At 46.7% G+C, this 21,547-nt stretch overlaps 1 protein-coding gene across 3 annotated transcripts in view; it reads right to left on the bottom strand.

Moving 5' to 3' along the window:
- Slco2a1 (solute carrier organic anion transporter family, member 2a1) overlaps nucleotides 1-21,547 on the bottom strand; it is an 88,942-nt gene that overhangs the window by 41,443 nt on the left and 25,952 nt on the right. For all 3 annotated transcript variants that reach the window (NR_157194.1, XM_006511731.4, NM_033314.4), the window contains exons 2-3: nucleotides 7,738-7,875; nucleotides 4,254-4,416 (exon numbers count right to left, since the gene is read on the bottom strand). Coding sequence is in view for 2 of the 3 variants with exons in the window: in XM_006511731.4 (XP_006511794.1) it covers nucleotides 4,254-4,416; nucleotides 7,738-7,875 (301 nt within the window). In the remaining variant the exon portion in view is untranslated. The remainder of the gene's footprint in view (nucleotides 1-4,253; nucleotides 4,417-7,737; nucleotides 7,876-21,547) is intronic.

Raw genomic sequence — 21,547 nt, 5'->3', positions numbered from 1 at the left:
GTGGGGCCACCTGGCAGAAAACCTGGTAAGGTGGAGTGGATTCAGAAACCCTGGCAATTATCATACTTGAGAACTGTAGGTGTTTAAATCTACTCCCGGCCAGGTTCCTGTCCTGGAACAGGGTTTCCACGACACCCCATGGAGAGGACTGTGACAATCAGTCATGCAGGGACAGCACCTGAAGTCCTTCCACATGCAGATGAGGCATCCCTAACATCTCAGACCAAGACAATAGGAAGCACCCACTGTCAGTTCCCACCCCCCCCCCGAAAACCGTATTATAAGATCCTATCCAGAAGGAATAAAGGGCATGAGTTATTTCACCGAATCGTCTGAGAGTGCCTGTCTTATGGAACTGTAACACTCTAGGGAAGAGTTTTCTCTCTAGAAGCTTTTGTCGCTGGAAGCTGCTCAAGGCTAACTCAGCCACTTCCTGTCCCGTGACCCCCAAACCCCACCCCGACCTTGGCTCCTAGCTGCCCACTGCATCCTGCCCCTGCCACCGACTCTGGGCAGCATCCGCAGTGGAAGAGCTGCCTTACTTTGGCTCCTGTCCTGTGACCCCCAAACCCCACCCCAACCTTGGCTCCTAGCTGCCCACTGCATCCTGCCCCTGCCACCAACTCTGGGCAGCATCCGCAGTGGAAGAGCTGCCTTTCTTTGACTCCCTCTCGGAGAACTGCAACTCTTGGGGCTCTTTGGTTGCTCCAGCTGGGTCAGAGCCCTAGATCCCTGCAGATAGTGCACACTCGGTACACAAACGGATATTAAACCAGATCCACTCCCAATCTGTCCACATATAACTTATTACAGTTTGCTCCATGGTACATGATAGAACATACAAAGGGAGGACCCACAAGGAACGTGAGCAAGCAGACAAAATGAAGGGGACAGGGCCACATTCTTAAAGCTTGAGCTATTGGAACAATATCAAAAAAGGCTACATACATAAATATATTTTAATACTTGAAGACATCAAAGAAACATACCTATGTATATGTATGTCAGTAAAAAAGCATTAAGAAATCACAAAATTGGGGCTGAAAAATTTGGAAGCAAATCCTATCTCCTAGAAATTAGCAAAACAGTGACAGCTCTTAAATTTTACATTATGGAAGGGCTTGGTTCTGATTTACAAAGCTAGAGAGGGACTCACAGAATGGGGAGACGTACTTCAAGGAAATCACTAAAAAGATGGTACAGAGGGACAACCCACTGAAAGTGAGGTTACAAGATGAGGGTGACTGCCGTGTATATCTACATAAAAGTTCCAGAGTGAAGGATGAAGAAAACCAGAAGCATTTTTGACTGACATATTTTAGAATTACATAAAAATCTTGGTTATACATCCCAACAACTAACTCCCAACCCCCAACAAACCTGAACTCCCAGACAGATACAGATTGGCCCACATTCAAACATGTTATGATAGCAAAGCAAAGAAGAAAACGATCAACTAGAGAGACTAAAACCAGGAGGCCTAGAAATAAAGAGCTGATAATGAGACAGATGGAGAAGGTCCATTAAGAATCGCCAAAAGACAAAGATGCACTTTCCTTAAAGTTCTGAGCAGGGATAACTACTCATTTCATGGCTGTTTGCAGCTAAACCAATTAGAGAGCAAGGGCGAAAGGAAGATCTTTTCTGACATTTTATCACTCATCAAAGTAACAACAAAAGATCTAGCTCAGGAATAGGGGAACATTGTAGCAACAAAGTATGTTAAAGTCTCCCTCCCCAGAAGAATAGGAACACAGAAACCTCTAGCCTTGTGGGTGAATATTAATAGCACTGAGTAGGGTGGGGAGGGGAAGCTAGGAGTATCCACAGCACTGGGCAGCAGTGATAGACAGTGGGCATTGAGGCATCCAGGGACTATGTTCTCCTGGAGGATAAAGGCATTCATCAGCTTAGAGCCTGTTCAGTCATCAGTCAGTGGTGAACACAGGGCAGCAGTGAGCCAAACTATTTAACAATGAGAGGATTACACACAACAGGTGTGCCAGTTGATTATGGATTTAATGCAGTCCCAATCAAAATTCCAGAAAAAAATGTTTTCTTTTGAATATAAACAACTAGATCTCAAAGTATATATATATATATATATATATATATGAAATGTAATAAAACACTGGGGAGGGGAGGGAGGGGCCTGCAGTACTGGCAAAGGAGACACCCAGATCCATGGGGTGGGAAGGGAAGTCCAGAGATGAACCCACAGACACCGTCAGCTTTCTTCTCTGTGTTGGTGGAACTCAGGGTCAGCTTTCTACCACTGACCTGCAGCCTTAGCCCAAGACAATTTATCTGCTATAATGGTACAAAATTATGGTATGCTGAAAAGACAGTTTTTGTAATAAATTGGGCTGAAAAGTGACATTCATACACAAGAGGGAAATCTTGAGCATTTATAACTAAATGATTAACTCAGATCGTAAGTCTACATGCAAATGTAAAAAATGGAGACACCCCATGAAAGTGCATAGAAAAATCTCTCTCTTGGGGTCAGACAGAGGTCCTAAGTGCAGTACTGAAAGAATGAGTCATGGAAGGGAAAAAAATAAGGAAAAATTGAATTTTGTCAAAATTAAAACCTCTTTCTGTTCTGGAAGGGCTTTATAGTCTGTTAAAAAGGATATCATGATGAGTTAGAGACGGGGAGGAAATATTTGTACAGCTTATATCAACAAAGAGCTGTCTAGAATTTGTATAAAGTTCAAACTAAACAATTTAAAACAACAACAATTTACAATCAGTTGATGGGTTGGTAGGGAAAAGAGCAACGTTTTCTTCAGTGGAAAAGCCTGTGGTAAGGTGCCCATGTTCTTATAAACAAACCCTCACTTACACTCCTTTAATCAACCCTAATGAAATACACACACACACACACACACACACACACACACACACACACACACACGAAACAGTAGAAAAGAAACAGGATTAATAAGGGTGGGAGAAAGAACGTGAATATGATCAAGTACATCATGTACATGTACGGAAATGTCCCAGTGAAACCTATTATGTATAATTAATATATGCTAATTAAATAATTTTAAATTAAGACTAAAGAAAAGTTACCTTTTCATAGATACTTCAGTACTAATCAATACCATGTTTAACCACATAAATTCTAAAGTCTACTTCATTCTGCCACAAGACACCCCAATAAAATGCAGAAGTTTGGGTCACAGAAAAAGCCCCCTATCTGAGGGTCAGGAGATAAGACCTCCCCCACATCTTCTCTCTCTTCTTAGATACTTGGAACATGAAATAGTATCTGAGTACCTTCAACTGTCAAGACCTACGATGCAGCCATTTCTTCCCAACTGAAACCTTCTCTTCAGGTTAGAGGAAGTAGGGAACTCGTAAGATGAAGGGAGCTATAGAAACTTGTATGGCTCAGAAGTTCACGAAAATTACAAGATTTACAAAGCTTCCTCCTAGGTCATACAAAGCAGGAATCAGTTGCTGGGGAAGAGGAGACTCTCGTTAGAGTTACCTAGACCTTTCCAGGAGGCTCCAAACATACAGCTTTTGTGAGTCTTCACCCATGATGGGTATGCCTTTTGGAGATGTAGCTGCCTTTGAATTACCCATATTTCTATCATCTCTTACCTATATTCCTGTGATTAACCTGAATGAATTTATTGATTCACCAACTACAGTTGAGTAGAATTTGGGTTGTTGTAGTGTCTTATATGGCGTGAACAGACATTTGTTCATATTTTTCCAGGAGAAGTTACATAAAACCTCATATTATAACTTTTTTCTACACTCCACTAATATCCTGGCATCAGCGAGTGGACCGTACAAAAGGACCATACAAGCGATATGCTAGTTAAAACGAAATTGACAGTACAACAAACAGGACCCCCCCTACCCCCCAAACTTCATCATGTCCCACACTCTGGTCCTCTTTTTCTCTAAGCCTCCGTGGGTTCTGGTTCTAGGCAGGTGGAGTTTGGATTGCCTTGGGCACAAAGCACAAGGACTCACAGAGAAAGGCCAGCAACCACATCCTTAACAACCAGGTAGCTGGGCTACTTCATGCTTCTGCATGCTTCAATAGGTTCTGCACTTCAGATGTAGTCTGCAGAGAAAATGAACTACTGAAGTCAAGGACAGTCTCTAGCGGGAGAGGGAAGAAGGTGACTCAGAGCGGAGACCCCCAACCCCAGGAGCACCACCATCTGCTCTGCACCGTGCTCACCCTGCCTCAGTTCCTCCAGGCAGGAGTCGGAGCCACTCACCAGCAGTTGTCGACGCGTACTGATAGGGTTCTGACAGGAAGTGTGGGAGGGTGAGGACAAAGGCCCCTGCAGCCAGGAGGAGACCCCCTATGCCGATCATCCGTGGGCGGTTCACCCGGCTGCCGAAGTAGCTGACGAAGATGATGAGGATAGCGTTGCTGATCTGCAGAGGAGGACAAGGGATGCAGTGAGAGCCAGGTCCCACCCTCCTCCAGCCCAGAGGAGACCTACCATAGCTCACCTAGGGAGAACAGACAGTGAAGGGGCCGTCTGGCTTTAGTGCAGTCCCTGACAAAGCCACACTAGCCTTGCCCAGATGGTCTTGCTCACATTGTAGATTCACGGCATTGGCTTTCCCTTGGCCATCAGAAACCCATCCCGACCTCAGGTTTTTAGACCAACCCCAAAAAATTATCTGAAAGCATAAAGAACTAATCTAAATATTGGATGTCTATACACAAACCTAAGTGTGTGTGTGTGTGTGTGTGTGTGTAGGGTGTGTGTGTTAGCAAGTGGGTGTGTGTAGGGTGTGTGTGTTAGCAAGTGGGTGTGCTTCTGTGCTCTCTCTCTCTCTCTCTCTCTCTCTCAGACAGTTTCTTAGTGGCTAGGCAAATAGTCTATGCTGGTTGACTCCAGGGATCCCCTTGTCTCTACCTCCCCAACTCTGGAAGTATAGACACATGCCACTACTGCACCTGGTTTTTTAAATGTAGGTTCTAGGGATGGGACAACTTGGGCCCTTGTGGTTGCATGATCAGCACCTTACCAACTAAGCTTTTACCCTAGCCCTTCTAGAAAAGTCTTTTGGGGCAAAAGTCCAAGGAAGCTCCAGTCCTGGCTGGCTGCTAGTGTAGCATATATTTTTAAATTAAACTCCTAACTTAAATGAGGTCCAAAGTAATGGACTCAGGGACTTTGGACTGAACGTCAGAATAACAACCAAGCAATGTGCATGGCCCCAGACACCATGTTACTACTCTCAATGTCAAATTTCTGCTGGCTAATTTTTTTTGTCAACTTGACACGAACTCGGGCCATCTGGGCAGAGGAAACTTCAATCAAGAAAATATCTCTATCAGTTGGCCTGTAGGCAAGTCTGTGGGACATCTACCTTGATTAATGATTAATGTGGGAGGGCCTGGCCTACTGCGGGTGATGCCGTCCCTGGTCAGGCGGTCCTGGGTTGTAAAGCAATCTAAGCAAGCTGAAGGAGGAAGCCAGCTTTCCTGTGTGATCTCTGCCTCTGCTCCCGCTTCAGTCCCTGCCCTGGCTTCCTGTGATGGTGACCTAGGATGGAAGTGTAAGCGAGATAAATACTCTCTTTTCCAAGTTCCTTTTGGTTCATGGTCTTTATCAGAGCAACCGAAAGAAAACTAGAACTTGACAGTCAAACAGTAAGTGTCATAGCTCCATCCATGAAGTCAGGAGGTAACCGGAACCACGGAGGCCCATTTTGGGTTGTCTACACTGTCCTAGAACAATCTTCTGGAAGAATGGACTTCTGCCTCAATAACTCTAACCCACCCCATCCCCATGCTAAATTCTTCAAAACAAAGGACAAGGACCATACCACTTCCAAGTCCTGCTCAGTGTGGACATCAGGAACACTGTTCCTGGTGCTCCTTACAAGGGATGTCCCTTTGTGTCCACCACTTTGACCCTGCATGTTCTTCCTCTCCCATGCCACCTTCTCATGGAGCCTACCATCTACCTACTAGAGATTTATTTCTACATGTTTGTCTTAGCTTTCTGTCTGTCTGTTCCTTTCTGCCTCCCTAGCATCTAGGATAGTGCCTGGCCCAAAGTTGGTGCTCATTGACATGTGTCAAAGAGCATGACCAACAAACAGAGGCTGCGGCACACACAGGAGGCTGTGAGGGTGTGTGAGGTGTATGCGGAGGCAGCCTGGCTTTAGCAGAGAGCCCTCCAGCCTGAGGGTTCTAGAACATTCTGAAGCGGGTTCTGCAGAGAGAGGAAAAGCTTCTTCTTGAGCTTCTTGGGTTTCATTTCTTTCCTTTTAGCATCTCTATTATTTTTTTGTATGTGGACTAAAGTGTTGGACCATTTCAGCTGTCAGCTGACTCGAAAGGGTCTGTGCATGACAGATGGTGGAGGGGTCCAAAACAAATCAGGAAGAAAGGTCGGGGCATGTGGGCCTGCGCTCACCTGCAGAAGCCATGGGTTGCTAGACCTCAAAGCTGCAGTTGTTCTAGCCAAGGAGAGGACTTGAGGTCTCACCCCCGGAGTGCCTCTAAAACAGCTTAACACCGACTCGCTGGTGTTAAACATTTGCAATCTGACATAAAGCCCATTATGAACACACTTTGCCCTTCTGTGTCTCAAAACCAAAGGGCTCTAAAGACTAGGGGTTAACATCTAGGGATCTAGGGATCCAACCCGCCATGTCTGTTCATCCTTCAATGTCATGTCAGAGTGAATAATAGGAGCTGCTGCTTTCCAAGGCCAAGATACCCATGGCTTCTCTGTTCTAGCCCCTCACCTGCCTTTGAACTACCATAGGCATTCTGTGTCCTTTCATATCACCTGGGGCCAGGAAGGCTTTGAGATTGGAGCTTCAGTCTGAAGGTCTGTACTCACCACACACTCAGATGCCCTCACTTAACCTGGCACCAGGCTGGACTCTCTTTACACACCCCTGGCCACACACACACACACACACACACACACACACACACACACACACACACACTCACCACCGCCAGCAGCAACAGCAGCCTACAAACTCCATGTGTTCCTGGACCACAGCTTTATTCCCAGCATTTAATGATGCAGATAAAAGTTTAGGTGTGGGAATCATAGTTTTGGTTCCTCTTGACTGCTGTAAGAGAGGGTCTATCCTATATGCTAGATCTCATTTGTTTAGTCACGGAGCCTAGAACATGGTGTGAGAAGAATCCAGAGGCCATGTCTGGATTCACCAAGAGCTGTGGGTGACTTGTGATACATCCAAGGGCCAGGGCCAGGCTTTGGTGACATAAATGGCAAAGGTTTGTTTCCTTGCCGTCCGTTGTCTATGAGGACAATAGTAAATCAAAGACCAAAATTTAGGGGTGGTTTTCTGCACTAGGAGGTAAACCCTGCCCCTCTTATGTACCTCTCAGAGATTAGGTCAGTGCATACAATGACCTAACCTGGCAAGAGCGTCCCACTCAGGGCTGGAGAGATGGTCAGTATTTAATAGCACTTGCTGCTCTAGCAGTAGACACAGGTTCATATCCCAACACCTACGTAGTGGTTCACAGCCATCTGTAACTCCAGTTCCAGGAGATCCAATGCCTTCTCCTGATCTCCTCAGGCAGTAAACATCTGTCTGCTATGCATCCATGCATACACACATACATACATATATATATATATATATATATATATATATATATATATATATATACAGGCAAAACATTCACACATACAATACACAAGTCTGATTTTAAAAGTCTTTTAAAATAAAGGGCCTCCCACTCACCTCATTCAAACTGGAGATGAGACCGGAGGAAGAACTGGAGAGCCCAAAGCGCTTCTCGATAGTGGTGAGGCTGCTCTTGAAGTAGGCACTGTAGAGCAACTGGCAGAGCTGTAGGAGGCCATGACAAAGCACGAAGACCTGGGGGACAGATGACAGGCTTGTGAGGTCTCTGCCCAGTGTCCCGGGTGCCTGCCCAGCCTTCCATCCAGGGCTCTCTGAGACAGTTGGCACTGTCTCTTCATGGAAACACTTCATGGATGGTTCTGAGGGTGAAACTCTATCAGATACCACATATTCCACCCCATGGCAAATGGTCTGAAAGTGCTAGTCACTCCCAGATTTCCCAGGTTTTGTTGTTGGTTTGGTTTGGTTTTTGAGACCCTGTCTCTTGTCTCCCAAGTTGGGTTGAAACTCTCTCTGAAGCTGAAGGTGACCTTGAACTTCTGACCCTTCTACCTCTACTCTGTGCTGAGCTCCCAGGCCTGTGCTACCACATTCTGTTTCTGTGCTGTGCTGGGGGTTGAACGTAAGGCTTTGTGCAGACCAGGGCAAGCACTCTACCTAATGAGTTATAACTGTTGTCACAAAGAGCCCACTAAAACCATGGGAAATGCCATCCCCAAGCAAGGTCCCCCCCTTAGACAAGTGTCAAGGGCCTTTGCCACCTTGAGTTGCTCCCTAACCGTATCGTGATTTTCTCATGAACTGCTAGTTGGTCTTCCTGCTGTGCCATGAGAGGGCTGAAGGTCATTCACTACTCAATCTGGGCCTCAGTTTGGATGCTCCACTTCTCCTGGCATGTCCTCACTCATAACCTCCATCCTCCAAGGCCCAGGAAGTTCTTTTTTTTTTTAAAGATTTATTTATTTATTATATGTAAGTACACTGTAGCTATCTTCAGATGCTCCAGAAGAGAGAGTCAGATCTCATTACAGATGGTTGTGAGCCACCATGTGGTTGCTGGGATTTGAACTCCGGACTTTCGGAAGAGCAGTCGGGTGCTCTTACCCACTGAGCCATCTCTCCAGCCCGCCCAGGAAGTTCTTATGTCTCTAGGAAGGTGGTTTGACAGAGTCCTCCTACCATCTACTTAAATGAATATCCTCATTCTGTCTTACTGGGCTTTTATCAGGGCTATCTTGACCTCCTACCAAGAAAATTTCTGACTGGTCATATTCCCCTCTGGATGAATGCTCAAGGCCTTGGAGAAATGCCCAGAGGTTAATTGTCACTGTGTCCCAGCTGGCCTCACATGCCTTGTCCTGTGTGTACTGAGCAAATGTGAGTTCCATACTAGACAGGGTTAGATATCATCTTGCAATATGGAAGAAGAATTTGATGGTGTCCTCAGCTCCAGGCTGTGTCTCCCTGGGATCTCAGCTGCTGCATGAACAGGCACCAAGCCACAAGACCCACATCCTTAAGTTGTGCTTGGAAGGTTTCCTTTGGGTAGTGTTTCTCCTCCAGAGAAGGGTAGGGTGCTGTTATGTTTCATACTCTGCTAAAGTTATTCTCTGGACTGAAGGGCCGGTGTCTGAGAAGAGCAACTAAGTCTCCATCTTCATTGTCATTTCCCTCCGAAACTGAGCTGGTCTTGCTGCTGGGGCCTCCCTCCAGCCTGTGGAATGACCTAGCTGCTTGGACAGAGCCTTGGCAAGGCCAACTCGAGGCTTCTTTGACAGAGACCAGATCTCACTGCATGTCCGTCTGTACTCATGGCCTCTATATTCAAGAAGGCCACCGTACTCAGAGAAATAGATAGCTCTCCAAACTGCTGCCTGCCTCTGAGCCCCACCAACCAGCTCCCTCCTCACCAGAAGCAGCAGAGAACCTGCTGGCCAGAGAAATCTCTTCAGTCCTGCCTCCCAGAAAGTGTCTTCTGTGTTTCCTTTCATTGGCTGGAATATTTTTAATATTTTTAAAGTTATGTAATTTGTATATGAGTACACTGTAGCTATCTTCAGACACACCAGAAGAGGGCATCAGATCCCATTATAGATGGTTGTGAGTCATCATGGTGGTTGTTGGGAATTGAACTCAGGACCTCTGGAAGAGCAGCCAGTGCTCTTAACCGCTGAGCCATCTCTCTAACCCCTATTTTTAAATATATTATGATGAAATCAGCTTTGAAGATGAGTTTTTGTCCCAGTTTGTTTTCCAAAATGGAGAAACTGAGGCCATTGCAGAAATTCAAACAGGGATTTGAAGCAGAAGTCATTAGAAGCATTGTTCTCTGGCTTTCTCAGACTTGTTCTTATAGAGCTAGCTTCCTTACACAGCACTGGGTCACCTTCCCGGGGAATGGTGCCATCATGATGGGGTGAGCTCTCTGTATTAATTCACAATCAAGATAAGCCCTCACAGATATGCCCACAGATCAACTCCATAAAGACAATTACTCAACAAATATTCTTTTTTGGGTGCTGGGGGAGGATGATTCTAGGCTATGTCAAGTTGACAGGTGATGCTAACTAAGCCAGTGAATTTTAGTGAAGATAGGATAAAGGTGTCGCTGATGGTATTGGTGATGCCAGGGACGTCTTGCAGGATATGTGAAAAGGGACCAGATCAAAGACTCCCACAGAAGTTGAGTGGTCAGCAACTCTAAATGGAATAAAATACAGAAGCCAAGGAGGCAAGGCCAGACGTGAAAAGGGGACCCAAGGTCAGAGTTAGTATACTTTAGCTTCTGAGCGTTGAGCTTAGAGAAGACCCATCTCCCTTCCTTTCAATTAGTAATGAATTAGCAGACGTGAGTAATTCCTACCAACTTCCTCTGTTGTCTCCTGAGAGGAAGACGGGGATGGTGGGAGACAAACTGCCTCAGAGCCTTTCCTGAGAGATACTCCTTTGCTATTTCCAGTAAGTGCTGGATTTCCACATCTTCACCCCTGGGCTACAGTGAGGACCCTGCTATATCTCTTTGCCATGTCCCTTTGCGGCAATGCCCACGTCAGCAGTAGCCACTGCAGCTGTGACCAGACTGGGTACCTCATGGATGCTGGGACAGAGGTACTGATGCGGGTCTGAGCCCCATCCTCCAGGGGATGCAGCAGATAAAGACAGGTGGGATGTGCGGCTATGACAACAGGAGAAAATGCAGGGGAAAGAGGAAGCCATGGAGGGGTAGGTTGGCAGAGCTTGCTGCAAGGGGCCACTCCCAGGGTCACAGGCATCTGGCCCTGCATACCATTTCATGAGGACAGAACCAGGAGACCGTGTCCTTGTCTGCTCTGACTTACCAAATACTCACTCATAACTAGCAGGAGAAGAAAAAACGATCACCTGCCAGTGGGGGGAAAAAGTGGTAAATGCCCCCTGAAGAGTATGTGGCTTGAAGGGACATGTAGATTAACTGTGGAGAAGTGGGGGCATGTTGCTGAGTTACAGCCTCTCTATACTTCACTTAGGACAGCCATCCTGGTGTAGGCAGGTTTGGGTTTGGGAGTAAAACAGGCCTAGGTTCGGATCCTGGCTCTGCATGGAATCTTTGGCTACCAATGGGGTCACTCTGAGCCACAGTACCTAGGAGCTGTAACACCCTAGTCAAAAAGATTACCCAAGGGCTGTGTTTGGGATTCTTGGCCCCATGCTGGACCCACAAGCTGCCCAACCTCATTCCCTTCCTTGCCCCTAGTCATGAACTTCTCTGTGGCTTTCAGCTCTGTGCCATGAGAAGCGGAAGCTGCATGTGCTACATTCAGGGAGCTGTAAAAATGACTCCTTGCTCCACACACGCCAAATCCAGTGGGATTTACAGGAGAAAAATATCTGGAGATTGGTGCGTCCTACAGCCTTCCCTCAGGAAAAGCTGCAATTATGTTAGTACGTCAAAGACTTCATTAAAGACCTGCTCAGCTCTGTTTAAGCCAATTCCCCCTATGTGTGTGTGTGTGTGTGTGTGTGTGTGTGTGTGTCTATGCACATAACACATGAAGAGCAGAAGTCAACCCCTCAGGAGCCATCTGCCTTGTTTTTTTGAGACAGCGACTCTCTCCGGGATCTGGAGCTGGCGGACTAGGCAAGGCTTGCTGGCCATGGGGATCCACTCCAGGGATCCACTGTGTCTACAACTCAGCACTGGACTTACGAGCACATAGCACCACACATGGTTTTTTACATGGATGCTGGAGATTGCACTCTGGCCCTTCTGCTTGGGAGGCAAGTTCTTTACTTGCTTGAGGTCCCCAGAACCTGGCCCACCCTTTACCTATAAGAAGCTAGGTGTTCCACTCAACTCCATTTAACAACAACAACAACAACAACAACAAAACACTCCAAAATGCTTCACAGAAAGACAAGGAAAGGTAAAGACGCAGTCCGAGGATTACTACGGTCAGCCACTTTCCATCTCCTCCCTCTATTCTCATTCTGTTCGCAGGCACTTCTTGCTTCTATAGATTGTACAACACACAAGATTTCTTCTTTATTGATATTTCCTCAACAGGCTCTAGACTTACAGGAGAAAACATGACTGGAGAGTTTTAGAACAAATTATCCCCCAGGGCTTGAAGCAATATCTGGCTCAGAGGAAGCAGGTGAGCATCGTGTTTTCAAAATGTCACAATAACCTGGGATCTAGAGGCTTCAGCCGTCAGAAAAGCCAGGGTACTGCAGGTTCATTGCAATGATCAGTCTCTGTCATGTATAAAATTCCCCTTTGACGTGGCTATAATTTGTAAGCACGGTTCAGCTATCCCCCTGGCTTACTTGTCTCACTCAGAATGGCTCCTGAGAATGCCAAACCCAAACCACAAAAGTTAAAAATTTGCAACTATGAATACAGGGACTTTCTGATGTGGTTGATGTCGTCTACATTTTTATAGCAGTGATATTTATACAGGTAGAGTCTGTACTTAAAGTGTGTGCATTTTATTATAAGCAAAGTAGACCTCAATAAAATTGACTAAAGGAAAATTCCCTTGAGGACAGAGTCAGAGGCATGAAGGTTTTCAAAATAATATCCTGACCCTTTGAAGGGCATTCCGCAAAGTTTTCTGGTTTTGTTGTTGTCTTAAAGTATGAGCATTGACAACATTGTGAGAGTGTTTGTTTACTCAAGGGCTCTATGCTGAAAAGTTCAAAACCCGTGTAAATATTTAGATTTGTGTGTGCATGCTATTCCAAAAAGGGAGGGAAGGAGGGAGAGAGAGAGAGAGAGAGAGAGAGAGAGAGACAGAGACAGAGACAGAGACAGAGACAGAGACAGAGACAGAGAGACAGACTCTTACAGGTACATCTCACAGAGGAAGTTAGCAAAGGCCTTCCCTTTTGGGGACCTTTCTTGCAGGGTTGGATATGAGGGAGACTCTCAGACATCCAAATGTGCAGGTCATGCTCACAGCTCCATTCCTCAGTCCTAACAAATGAGGATGGCGTGGCAGGGAGAGTAAAGGAGAAAAAAAGCAGAGAAATTGAAGTGACCTTTAAAGACCAAAGGAAGGGGAGGAGGGTATGGGGGACTTTTGGGATAGCATTGGAAATGTAAATGAGGAAAATACCTAATAAAAATATTTTTTAAAAAAGACCAAAGGAAGGCTGAGAGGATGCACATGATGATAGAGAGAGGTCTGGGGCCCAAGGCAAGTTTCAGTGGCATGCGGAGGACAACTAACTGTACCATAAGCACTCAGGGTGAGGGACTGCTGAGAACTCAGGATAAATGGGGAAGGGTCAAGGACACCTGGGACACAGTTTTGTTTGGTCAGTTTTCATTGTCATGTTCTTGACTCGTTCTTTTTCCTAGTCTAGACATTGGAGCTATAGCTAACTGGCATTAGACCACAGAAGCACTGGCTGGCCCTGAAGCTGCCAGGCAGGTCTGACGCACGGACCCCCAGGTAATGGCTGCTCCTGCTCTCACCCAGCTCTGACTTTGTGAACACAGCTCTCAGGGAGGGAGGACTTTCCCTTCATGAGCCCTCATGGCCACTAGGATGTGATTTCACTGGGATAATTCAGACTGGAGCTGGCTAGCATGATAAAAAGCTTTAAGTGGCCTGACAGGGCATCAGCTGATGGCCTTCCGGTGTTTCTAGATGGCAGCTGTCTGTGGTCTAGAAGAAGCAGTCCTTCCCAAAGGAGGGAGGGAAGGAGGGAAGGAGGGAGGGAAGGAGAGAAGAAGGAAAAGCCACAGACATAAAGAAACATTCCTCTGATGCCACATGAGTGTTGGGTGTTTCTGGGTATGCCCGGGCTGCTCTGAGTCCTCTGCTGCCTGCTTTAGTTTCTCTGACCTCAGAGAGGACTTGGGAGATATCTCGGTCTGTGAGATGTTTCTTATAGCAATCAATCAGACCACAGAACCTGTGGGAAAACCCCCAAAGAACTGGGTGTAGTGGTGTGCACTTGAAACCTCAGTACTGCGATGGCAGAGGTGGGAGGATTCCTGGAGCTTGCTGGCTAGACAGCCTAGTGGAGGAGACCCAGATCCTAGAGAAAGATGCTATCCTAACAGCAACAGCAACAGCATAGACCCCTGGGCTCAGAGACCATTCTCTTCCTCTTCCATCTCTAAGCTGGAGCTAACGACAGCCTAGGCTGTCAGGAATACTAACTACTGTGTAGAGGAACGGAATTCTTGACCAGATGGGTTTCCAATCGCAGCTCTAGCCCAAAGGAACTCCTGGCCTCTGTCAACCAGATTCCACACAGAACATTAAAATCTGTTTACATTTTTTTCACATGTTTTGTTTTCCCCCTTCATCTTATCATCTATACAACAACGTGTAAATTTAAAAAACAAAAACAAAAACAAAAAAACCTCAAGCAGCACAGAAGGGCTCAGAGTAGCAAACCTATGGGCAAGCAGCTTTAGCCGCTCTAGCAGGTCCACGGAACAGGCTTTCTGCTGATCACACATCTCAAGCCGCTATGCTTGTTCTAGGACGTCTTGCTCTGCCGTTTTAGAGCATGCACCATCGTGGATAGGGGTTTGGCTACCTAGATGTGTCCTTCTCCCTGTTCCTCCCAGCTGTTCACAGTTCTGCCGGTCTTTTATTATTATCAGACCACCCCACTCTGTGGCAAACAAACTGGAAGCCACAGGAACCAGTGCCCCAAACCCCCTGGTGATAGTGCCCTTGGTTCACAATGAAGGGACGCTTGGGTTTTCCCCTGGGCAAAGGGCTGTCCTCTGCTGACTATCACCCCAAGAATTCAGCTTTCTACCTCATAATACTCACAGATTCTATCCCTGCTGCCTCTGGAGTTGCAGCAGGCTTCAGGTTTCCCACCACTGAACACCCCTTGAAGGGACCTGAGAGTCTGTGACTCCCAGTCTGACCCATCCACTAACCATTGTCCATGCCACAGAAATTATTGAGTTCTTTCATCCATTCATAGTGTGTCCCCCTTTTTAACTGTTTCTGGTCCTTTTTTTTAATCATCCTTAATCACCGTTTTCATCATAATGGGGATGTTGGAGCTGAGGAGAAATGAGCATGTGTTTAGTCTACCGTCTTGAATTACAAACCCAATCTATTCCCATCCTTGTGCCCCTACTTTCTCAATGAATAAAGAAGGGCTCCAAGAAGCATATTTAATAAACTTCTCATAAATAGAAAATGCTCTACATGTCTATGTTTCTCCCACTTGCCAGGTAAGACATTTATATCAGCCTATCATGGAGCAGAATCATTTAAGAGAAAGCCTATTTCATAACAAACTGTTGGCTCTACCTCATATAGTTTACTGACCACTACTGAAATTGGAGGACAGCGTGGTGGTATGGGTGTGCTTTTTTCAAATCACAGTGGTGTCAAGAACACCATTAAGAGACCATTTATTATATGTTGGGCAGTGGACTAAACTGTCAATCCCAAAGTACAAACAGATCCTCCCTCATAACCCTAGCACATTCGGGTTATGACACTGTTATCTCGCTAGCTGAGTCTTGCAGAGCAAGGTGTGCCTCTGATTGCAGGCACTCGGCCTGATGGTGATTCTGACTCTGTGTGTGCTCCTTCCCACGTAACTTCCCTGCCCACAGCTCATCCTCCTTGCTGGCCGGCAGTGGACCAGGGGTTAAGTGCTGAACGGTGAGGTCCTAGGTTCAAGGTACCCTATTCAACACAGATAAAGATGTTTTCCAGAGTCATCTGACATTTCAGAGAGAGAGAGAGAGAGAGAGAGAGAGAGAGAGAGACTGAGTTGGTGCCTCTGAGACCCCCCTGAGGGCCCAGAGAATTGGAAGATGGATGGTGAATCCTTATTACTGTCTTTCCAAAGGGACAGTGGGATGTAAAACAAAGATGTGACCTAGGGAGAAAGGCCTGGAACAGCCAGGGAGCCTGCCTAAGCCTCCTGTACCTTCTGCCGGGCATAGCCCAGTGCCCCCGTGGGGAGTGTCTCTGTCACACAATCATTCAGGAAATCAAGTATATTCCCATGCAGGAAGAATGTCTACACAAGATAACACTCAGATTCAAAATAGCCAGCCTGGGCTCAAAGTTGATGTCCTTTGGAGGAGAAATGAGCCAAGGTAGCATCAGGAACATTAGCATTGTTAGGAACTAGAAAAGCACTGTGTCCTGATGGTTCTTAGAAGAGAAAGAAAGAAAGAGAGAAAGAAAGAAAGAAAGAAAGAAAGAAAGAAAGAAAGAAAGAAAGAAAGAAAGAAAGAGGGGGGGGGAGGGAGGAAGGAAGGAAGAAGGAAAAGAAAGAAAGTAAAAGAAAGAAAGAAAGACAAGACAAAAGAAAAGCAAGACAAGACAAGGAAAGAAAAGAAAAGAAAAGAAAAGAAAAGAAAAGAAAAGAAAAGAAAAAAGAAAAGAGAAAAAAGAAAGTACCAGAGTAGTCTAAAGAGGAGCACGGAAGATATAAGACACCTCCTGTCTCTTCATAGGGAAGGAAGAAGGCAATTTGGGAATCTGGATCTGGGATTATAATCTCACTAAAAAGGATCTTTGATAAGATGGGGTCCTGGGGTGTCCTTTGAAGTAAAAGAAAATGTAGAACTTCACTGTGGACAGGAAGCCTGTGGCTTTCCATGCTGCATCCTCATTTTAAATCTGGGGCACAAAGGAGAGAAGCAGTGGGAATCCTGGACCCCAAACCACACTAGGAACCCTAAAAGGCGTCCAGCACTGGATGTTCCGAGATGCTCTGGTTCCCCCATCCCGGTGTGGGGGTGGGGCTTTGTGCTTGGTGCTCAGCCCCAGGAGTGTGTGAGGCAGACCACTGCAAGGAGGTGGTGACGAGGTGTCATGGAAGAGCAAGCTGAGAGATCGCCTGGGGGAGGGGAGGTTAAATGCACGCATGTGAGACTCTATGGATTTATCATATTCACTAGAAGAACGTTTTCCTGGGCAAATAGACACTTGGAAATAAAATTATCCCTAGTGTTCATGTCAATATATGCTTGAATTCTTCTCCAGAGATTCTGAAAAGCTTTTGTTGTCTTTTAAGACAGTGAAAACACTCCTTAATGAAGAACAAGCACCATCCTGTGCTGGGGGAAGTTGGCTCGCAGTCACCTGTTGGGTTGAAAGGAAGCCGCCGTTGTCCAACGTGCCTTGAATGCATTTATGGCAGGGAAGGGACATCTAGACCCTGTGAATATGGAAACGTTGCTATTTTATATCCTTCCTCGTCTTTGTTCTGGTAACAAGATGGGATGTCAATATTTTTTCTCACATCCTGGAAGGATTTGAAGATAAAGCCCATCCCTTCCTGCCTTCAAGCAAAGGGAAGCCAGTTTTTCAGATAGAGAAAGTGCAAACTATAATACAAAGACAGTCTCACAAGAGTCCCTCCAAGGAGGGGTCCTATGGTCCTATCAGTGGGCAATGACCGCTAGGGAGCTCTGAGGGAGGGCATGTGGGGCCGTCACATCATCTTTGTCTCTATTATCTGTTTCCATTGCTTTTTTTTTTCCAGGCATGCTCTCACTGTCACATCAGTAAGCCAATGCATGGTACATGTTCAGTAAATGCTTGCAAACCTAGATAATCTCACATAACCCTGTGGAGAAGGTGACGAAGGCCCAGGGCAACTTGCAAGCTCATCTCATATTGTAGTTGGCAAATGACAACAGCCAACAGACACTAAGTCATACTACTCTTCCATTGTGTGACAATGTTGACTCTTCTGAGGGCTCAGAGGAAGGAGGTGCTACAGAGATTGTTTTTGCTGAAGTTGACAGTACCTGGCGATCACATAAGGCTTTCCAAAAAGTATCTAAGTCCTATAGGACTCCCCCACCTCATCTCTCCTTTCTATCCCACCTCCTACCCGTCTCTCTCTTGTGTCTCTGTCTCTGTCACTCTCTCTGTCTGAGATAGGGTCTAGCTATATAGCCCAGGCTAGCCTCAAACTCCTACCTCCCAAGTGTCAAGAGTCAGGATCACAGATGTGAACCTCTGTACCAGGTAATTCAACAAGGATGGGCACTGGAGTACATGATGTCACTTCCTCTAGGTCTGTTTCTATTGTAAAACCTTGATAAGAGATGTCTTCTCTATCCCCCAGATGTTGATGGTCCCCGGGATGTATATCAGTGCTTTCACATGTACCAACCTTTGGTGTCTTGTTTACCCACCTGTGGGAGCATGGATGCTTAACTGAAGCCCTCCCTCCCCAGGCTGACTTCCTCTCAACTGTGCCTCTCCTATTTCCACCCATTTCCTATCAAGTCCATGCCCCGTCATTCCTGCCTTCCAACAGTGTTTTCTGGATTCTAGGTTTTGCCCTCGGTGCCTCCAAGCCAAATCTCAAATTTTGTTACATTTTTCATCTATGTTGGTCCCCTCCAGTCCCTGACACCAGCAGCTGGTGACATCCCCTGACTCATAGACACATCCCTATTCTCATTTCCTATACCTACTCTTTCCTTGCTCTGATCTACTCTTTAAACAGCCAGAGAAGTCTTCTGAGAAAGCTCTTACTGGAGTACATTCGCACAGAAAATGCATCTGTTGTAAGAGTACAGCTTAAAGATTCCCGAGCTGGCTACAGTTCAAGGACCCATAATAAAAACTAGATCAGTACCAGCTTCCCCAAAGGTCTCTGGGTCCCTTCAGTTGCCACCTGCCTCACCTCCAAGGTAGAAACTCTTCTGAGTTCCAAGAGCTAGGGTCAGTTTGCCCTTGGGCTTTGTGGGAAGGGACTTTTAAGTGGCAGCATGATTGAAAATGGAGACCAGAGCCTGCTGTGACAGTGACAAGCCTGTGGGTTCCCACCATCTTGGATGAAAATCTGAGCCCAGTCCACAGCCTACAGCGCTGTCCACACTCAAACTCTCATCTGCCTTCCCCTCTGCCTAAGCTTCCCAGCACAGTGGCCACAACCCAGTGCCGAAGTGTGTCCGTAATAGAAAGCGTGAAGTTGCTGGGGCAACAAATGATGGTGAGAAATGCTTTCTTCTTTGACGGCTCTTCCTTCCTTGTGTGTGTGTGTGTGTGTGTGTGTGCACGCGCACATGTAGTATGCACGTGATGTGCATGTGTTTGCATGTGTGCCTCTCTCCCTCTTCCTCTTCCCTGCCACCGCCCGTGTGTGTATGTGCATGTGGTATACATTTGTGTACAAGCCTCTCTGTCTGTCTGTCTGTCTCTCTCTCTCTGTGTATACGTATGCATGTCTGTGTCTGGAGGCCAGAAAACAACCTCAGTTGCTGTGGTGATAAATGTCCCTTATAAGAGTTGCCTTGGTCATGGTATCTTTTCACAGCAACGAAACCCTAACTAAGACAGCTGCCATCCTCTTCTTTGAGACGGAGTCTTCCACTGACCTGGAGTTGAGAAGTAGGATGAGCTGATTGGCCAGCAAGCCTCTGGATTCCCGTCTGCGCTCTTTCCCACTCAGTGCTGGGATAACAAGAACCCCACACATCCACACTCGGTTTTGTTATTATTTTTTGTTTTTTGGGGTTTTTTTGTTTGTTTTTTTGTTTGTTTGGTTGGTTGGTTTTGGTTTTGTTTTTTTCGAGACAGGGTTTCTCTGTATAGCCCTGGCTGTCCTGGAACTCTTTGTAGACCAGGCTGGCCTCGAACTCAGAAATCCGCCTGCCTCTTCCTCCCGAGTGCTGGGATTAAAGGCATGTGCCCCATGCCTGGCCTTGTTACTGTTTTTTTTTTTAAATTTATTTATTTACTCACTTTACACCCTGATCACAGCCCCCCATCATCCCAGTCCTACCTTCACACGGCCCCTTCCCCCACGCCTCCTTTTCACCTTTGAGAAAGAAGTCCTCCACTGGGTGCCAACCCACCCGGGCATCTCAAGTCACTGCAGGACTAGGCACATCCTCTCCCACTGAGGCCAGACAAGGCAGCCCAATTAGGGGAACAGGATCCACAGGCAGGCAACAGAGTCAGGGTAAGTCCCTGCTCCAGTTGTTGGGGGAACTGCACAGCTGCTACAACTATGCAGGGGATGGAGATAGTCCAGCCTGGGTACGCTCGTTGGTTGGTGGTTCAGTCTCTGAGAGCCCCCAAGGGTCCAGGTTAGTTGACTCTGTTGGTCTTCCTGTGGAGTCCCTGCCCCCTCCAGATTCCTCAATCCTTGTTATTTTCTAGTGTGGACTCTGGGGATTGAACTCAGCTCCTCATGCTTAACATGACAAACTCTTCACCGCCTGATCTGCCCCCCAGCCTCCAGCTCCTTTCTTCATGAACTCAGCAGGCTAGTGTCAAGGACGGCCCCTTGAGCTACAGCTCTCCATTGTTCCTTCAGGCAACTGAGCCCAGAGTGTGATTTCAATCACTGGGGCTCAGGGCCCTAGCCATTCTCAGCATCCAGCACACAGCAGCAGGGCGCGAAGGAAATGACCACAGAGGCAGGGTAAGCATGAGGAAGAAGCGATCCTCTCCAGGAACACTAAAGACCATGGATAAGGCAAGGAGTGACTGTCAGTGAGGGGCCCACTCTTATCCAGACACCAAAAAGCTAGCATTAAATGCATACAAATACAAAGTTGTCAAATTAGGTTGTAAATTCACGGTAGAAGCAGGTGGTTTCCTTTTCCTGTAGCCATGCCTCCCCCTAAAAGTTCTAGAGACAAAGACAAATTTCTTTGTCATCAATTCTTGTGGATCGGTTCTTTCAGTCTCTTCAGAATCCCACAGTCATTTTCTAGCCCAGAGCTCCCAACAAACTCATCTCCCTATGGAGAAGTGAAGCCTTGGACTCAGTTTTGACTTTTGGTCTTTATTGTGGGTTTAATTTGGCAGACAGACAAAGGGCTGTCAATTTTTTTTTTCTGGGCATGAGAAACAGAGTGTTAAGCTGTGCCCCTGGAGTACCCAGGCAAGAGCGGAGCAAGTCCCATCAGACATGAGTCAGCGCCCTGGTGGGACAGGAAAGAACTTTCATTCAGGAAAACCCCTGCCCAGGGCAGCCTGTGTCCACCCACCACTCATTCATCAACAGCAGCTCCCAGGAGACCTTCCGAAAAACTGCAACATACTTGCTGGAAGCCACAGAGGAGGTCTGAGAACAAAGCTTCAGTAGGTCCCCAATGAGATGTACAAGAAACATGGAGGAGAGGACCTGAGGACCCTGTGTGTGTGTGTGTGTGTGTGTGTGTGTGTGTGTGTGTGTGCAGACACCTGCCTACCTCCACTGAGTGGATTGCTGGCCCCACTCACTGTCAACACTGTCTCCTCTGGCTGATCCTAAGTAAAGGTCCCTCTCCAGGTGACAGTGTTGCAGAGTCTATACATCCATACCCACAGGTGAGCACTCCCCCCACTCACTGATCACAGGTCAGGATCCTCGCCATAATCAGTACTCACAACCAGACACACTTGTTCTGACATGGGGACACAACATGCTCTATCATGGTCACCTCATATCCCCCTTCCCAGCC

Source organism: Mus musculus, chromosome 9 (assembly GCF_000001635.26).
Source record: "Mus musculus strain C57BL/6J chromosome 9, GRCm38.p6 C57BL/6J".
In the NCBI taxonomy this organism is placed as follows: domain Eukaryota; kingdom Metazoa; phylum Chordata; class Mammalia; order Rodentia; family Muridae; genus Mus; species Mus musculus.
The sequence above is the reverse complement of the archived record's forward strand: the minus strand, read 5'-3'. Positions and strand labels throughout refer to the sequence as shown.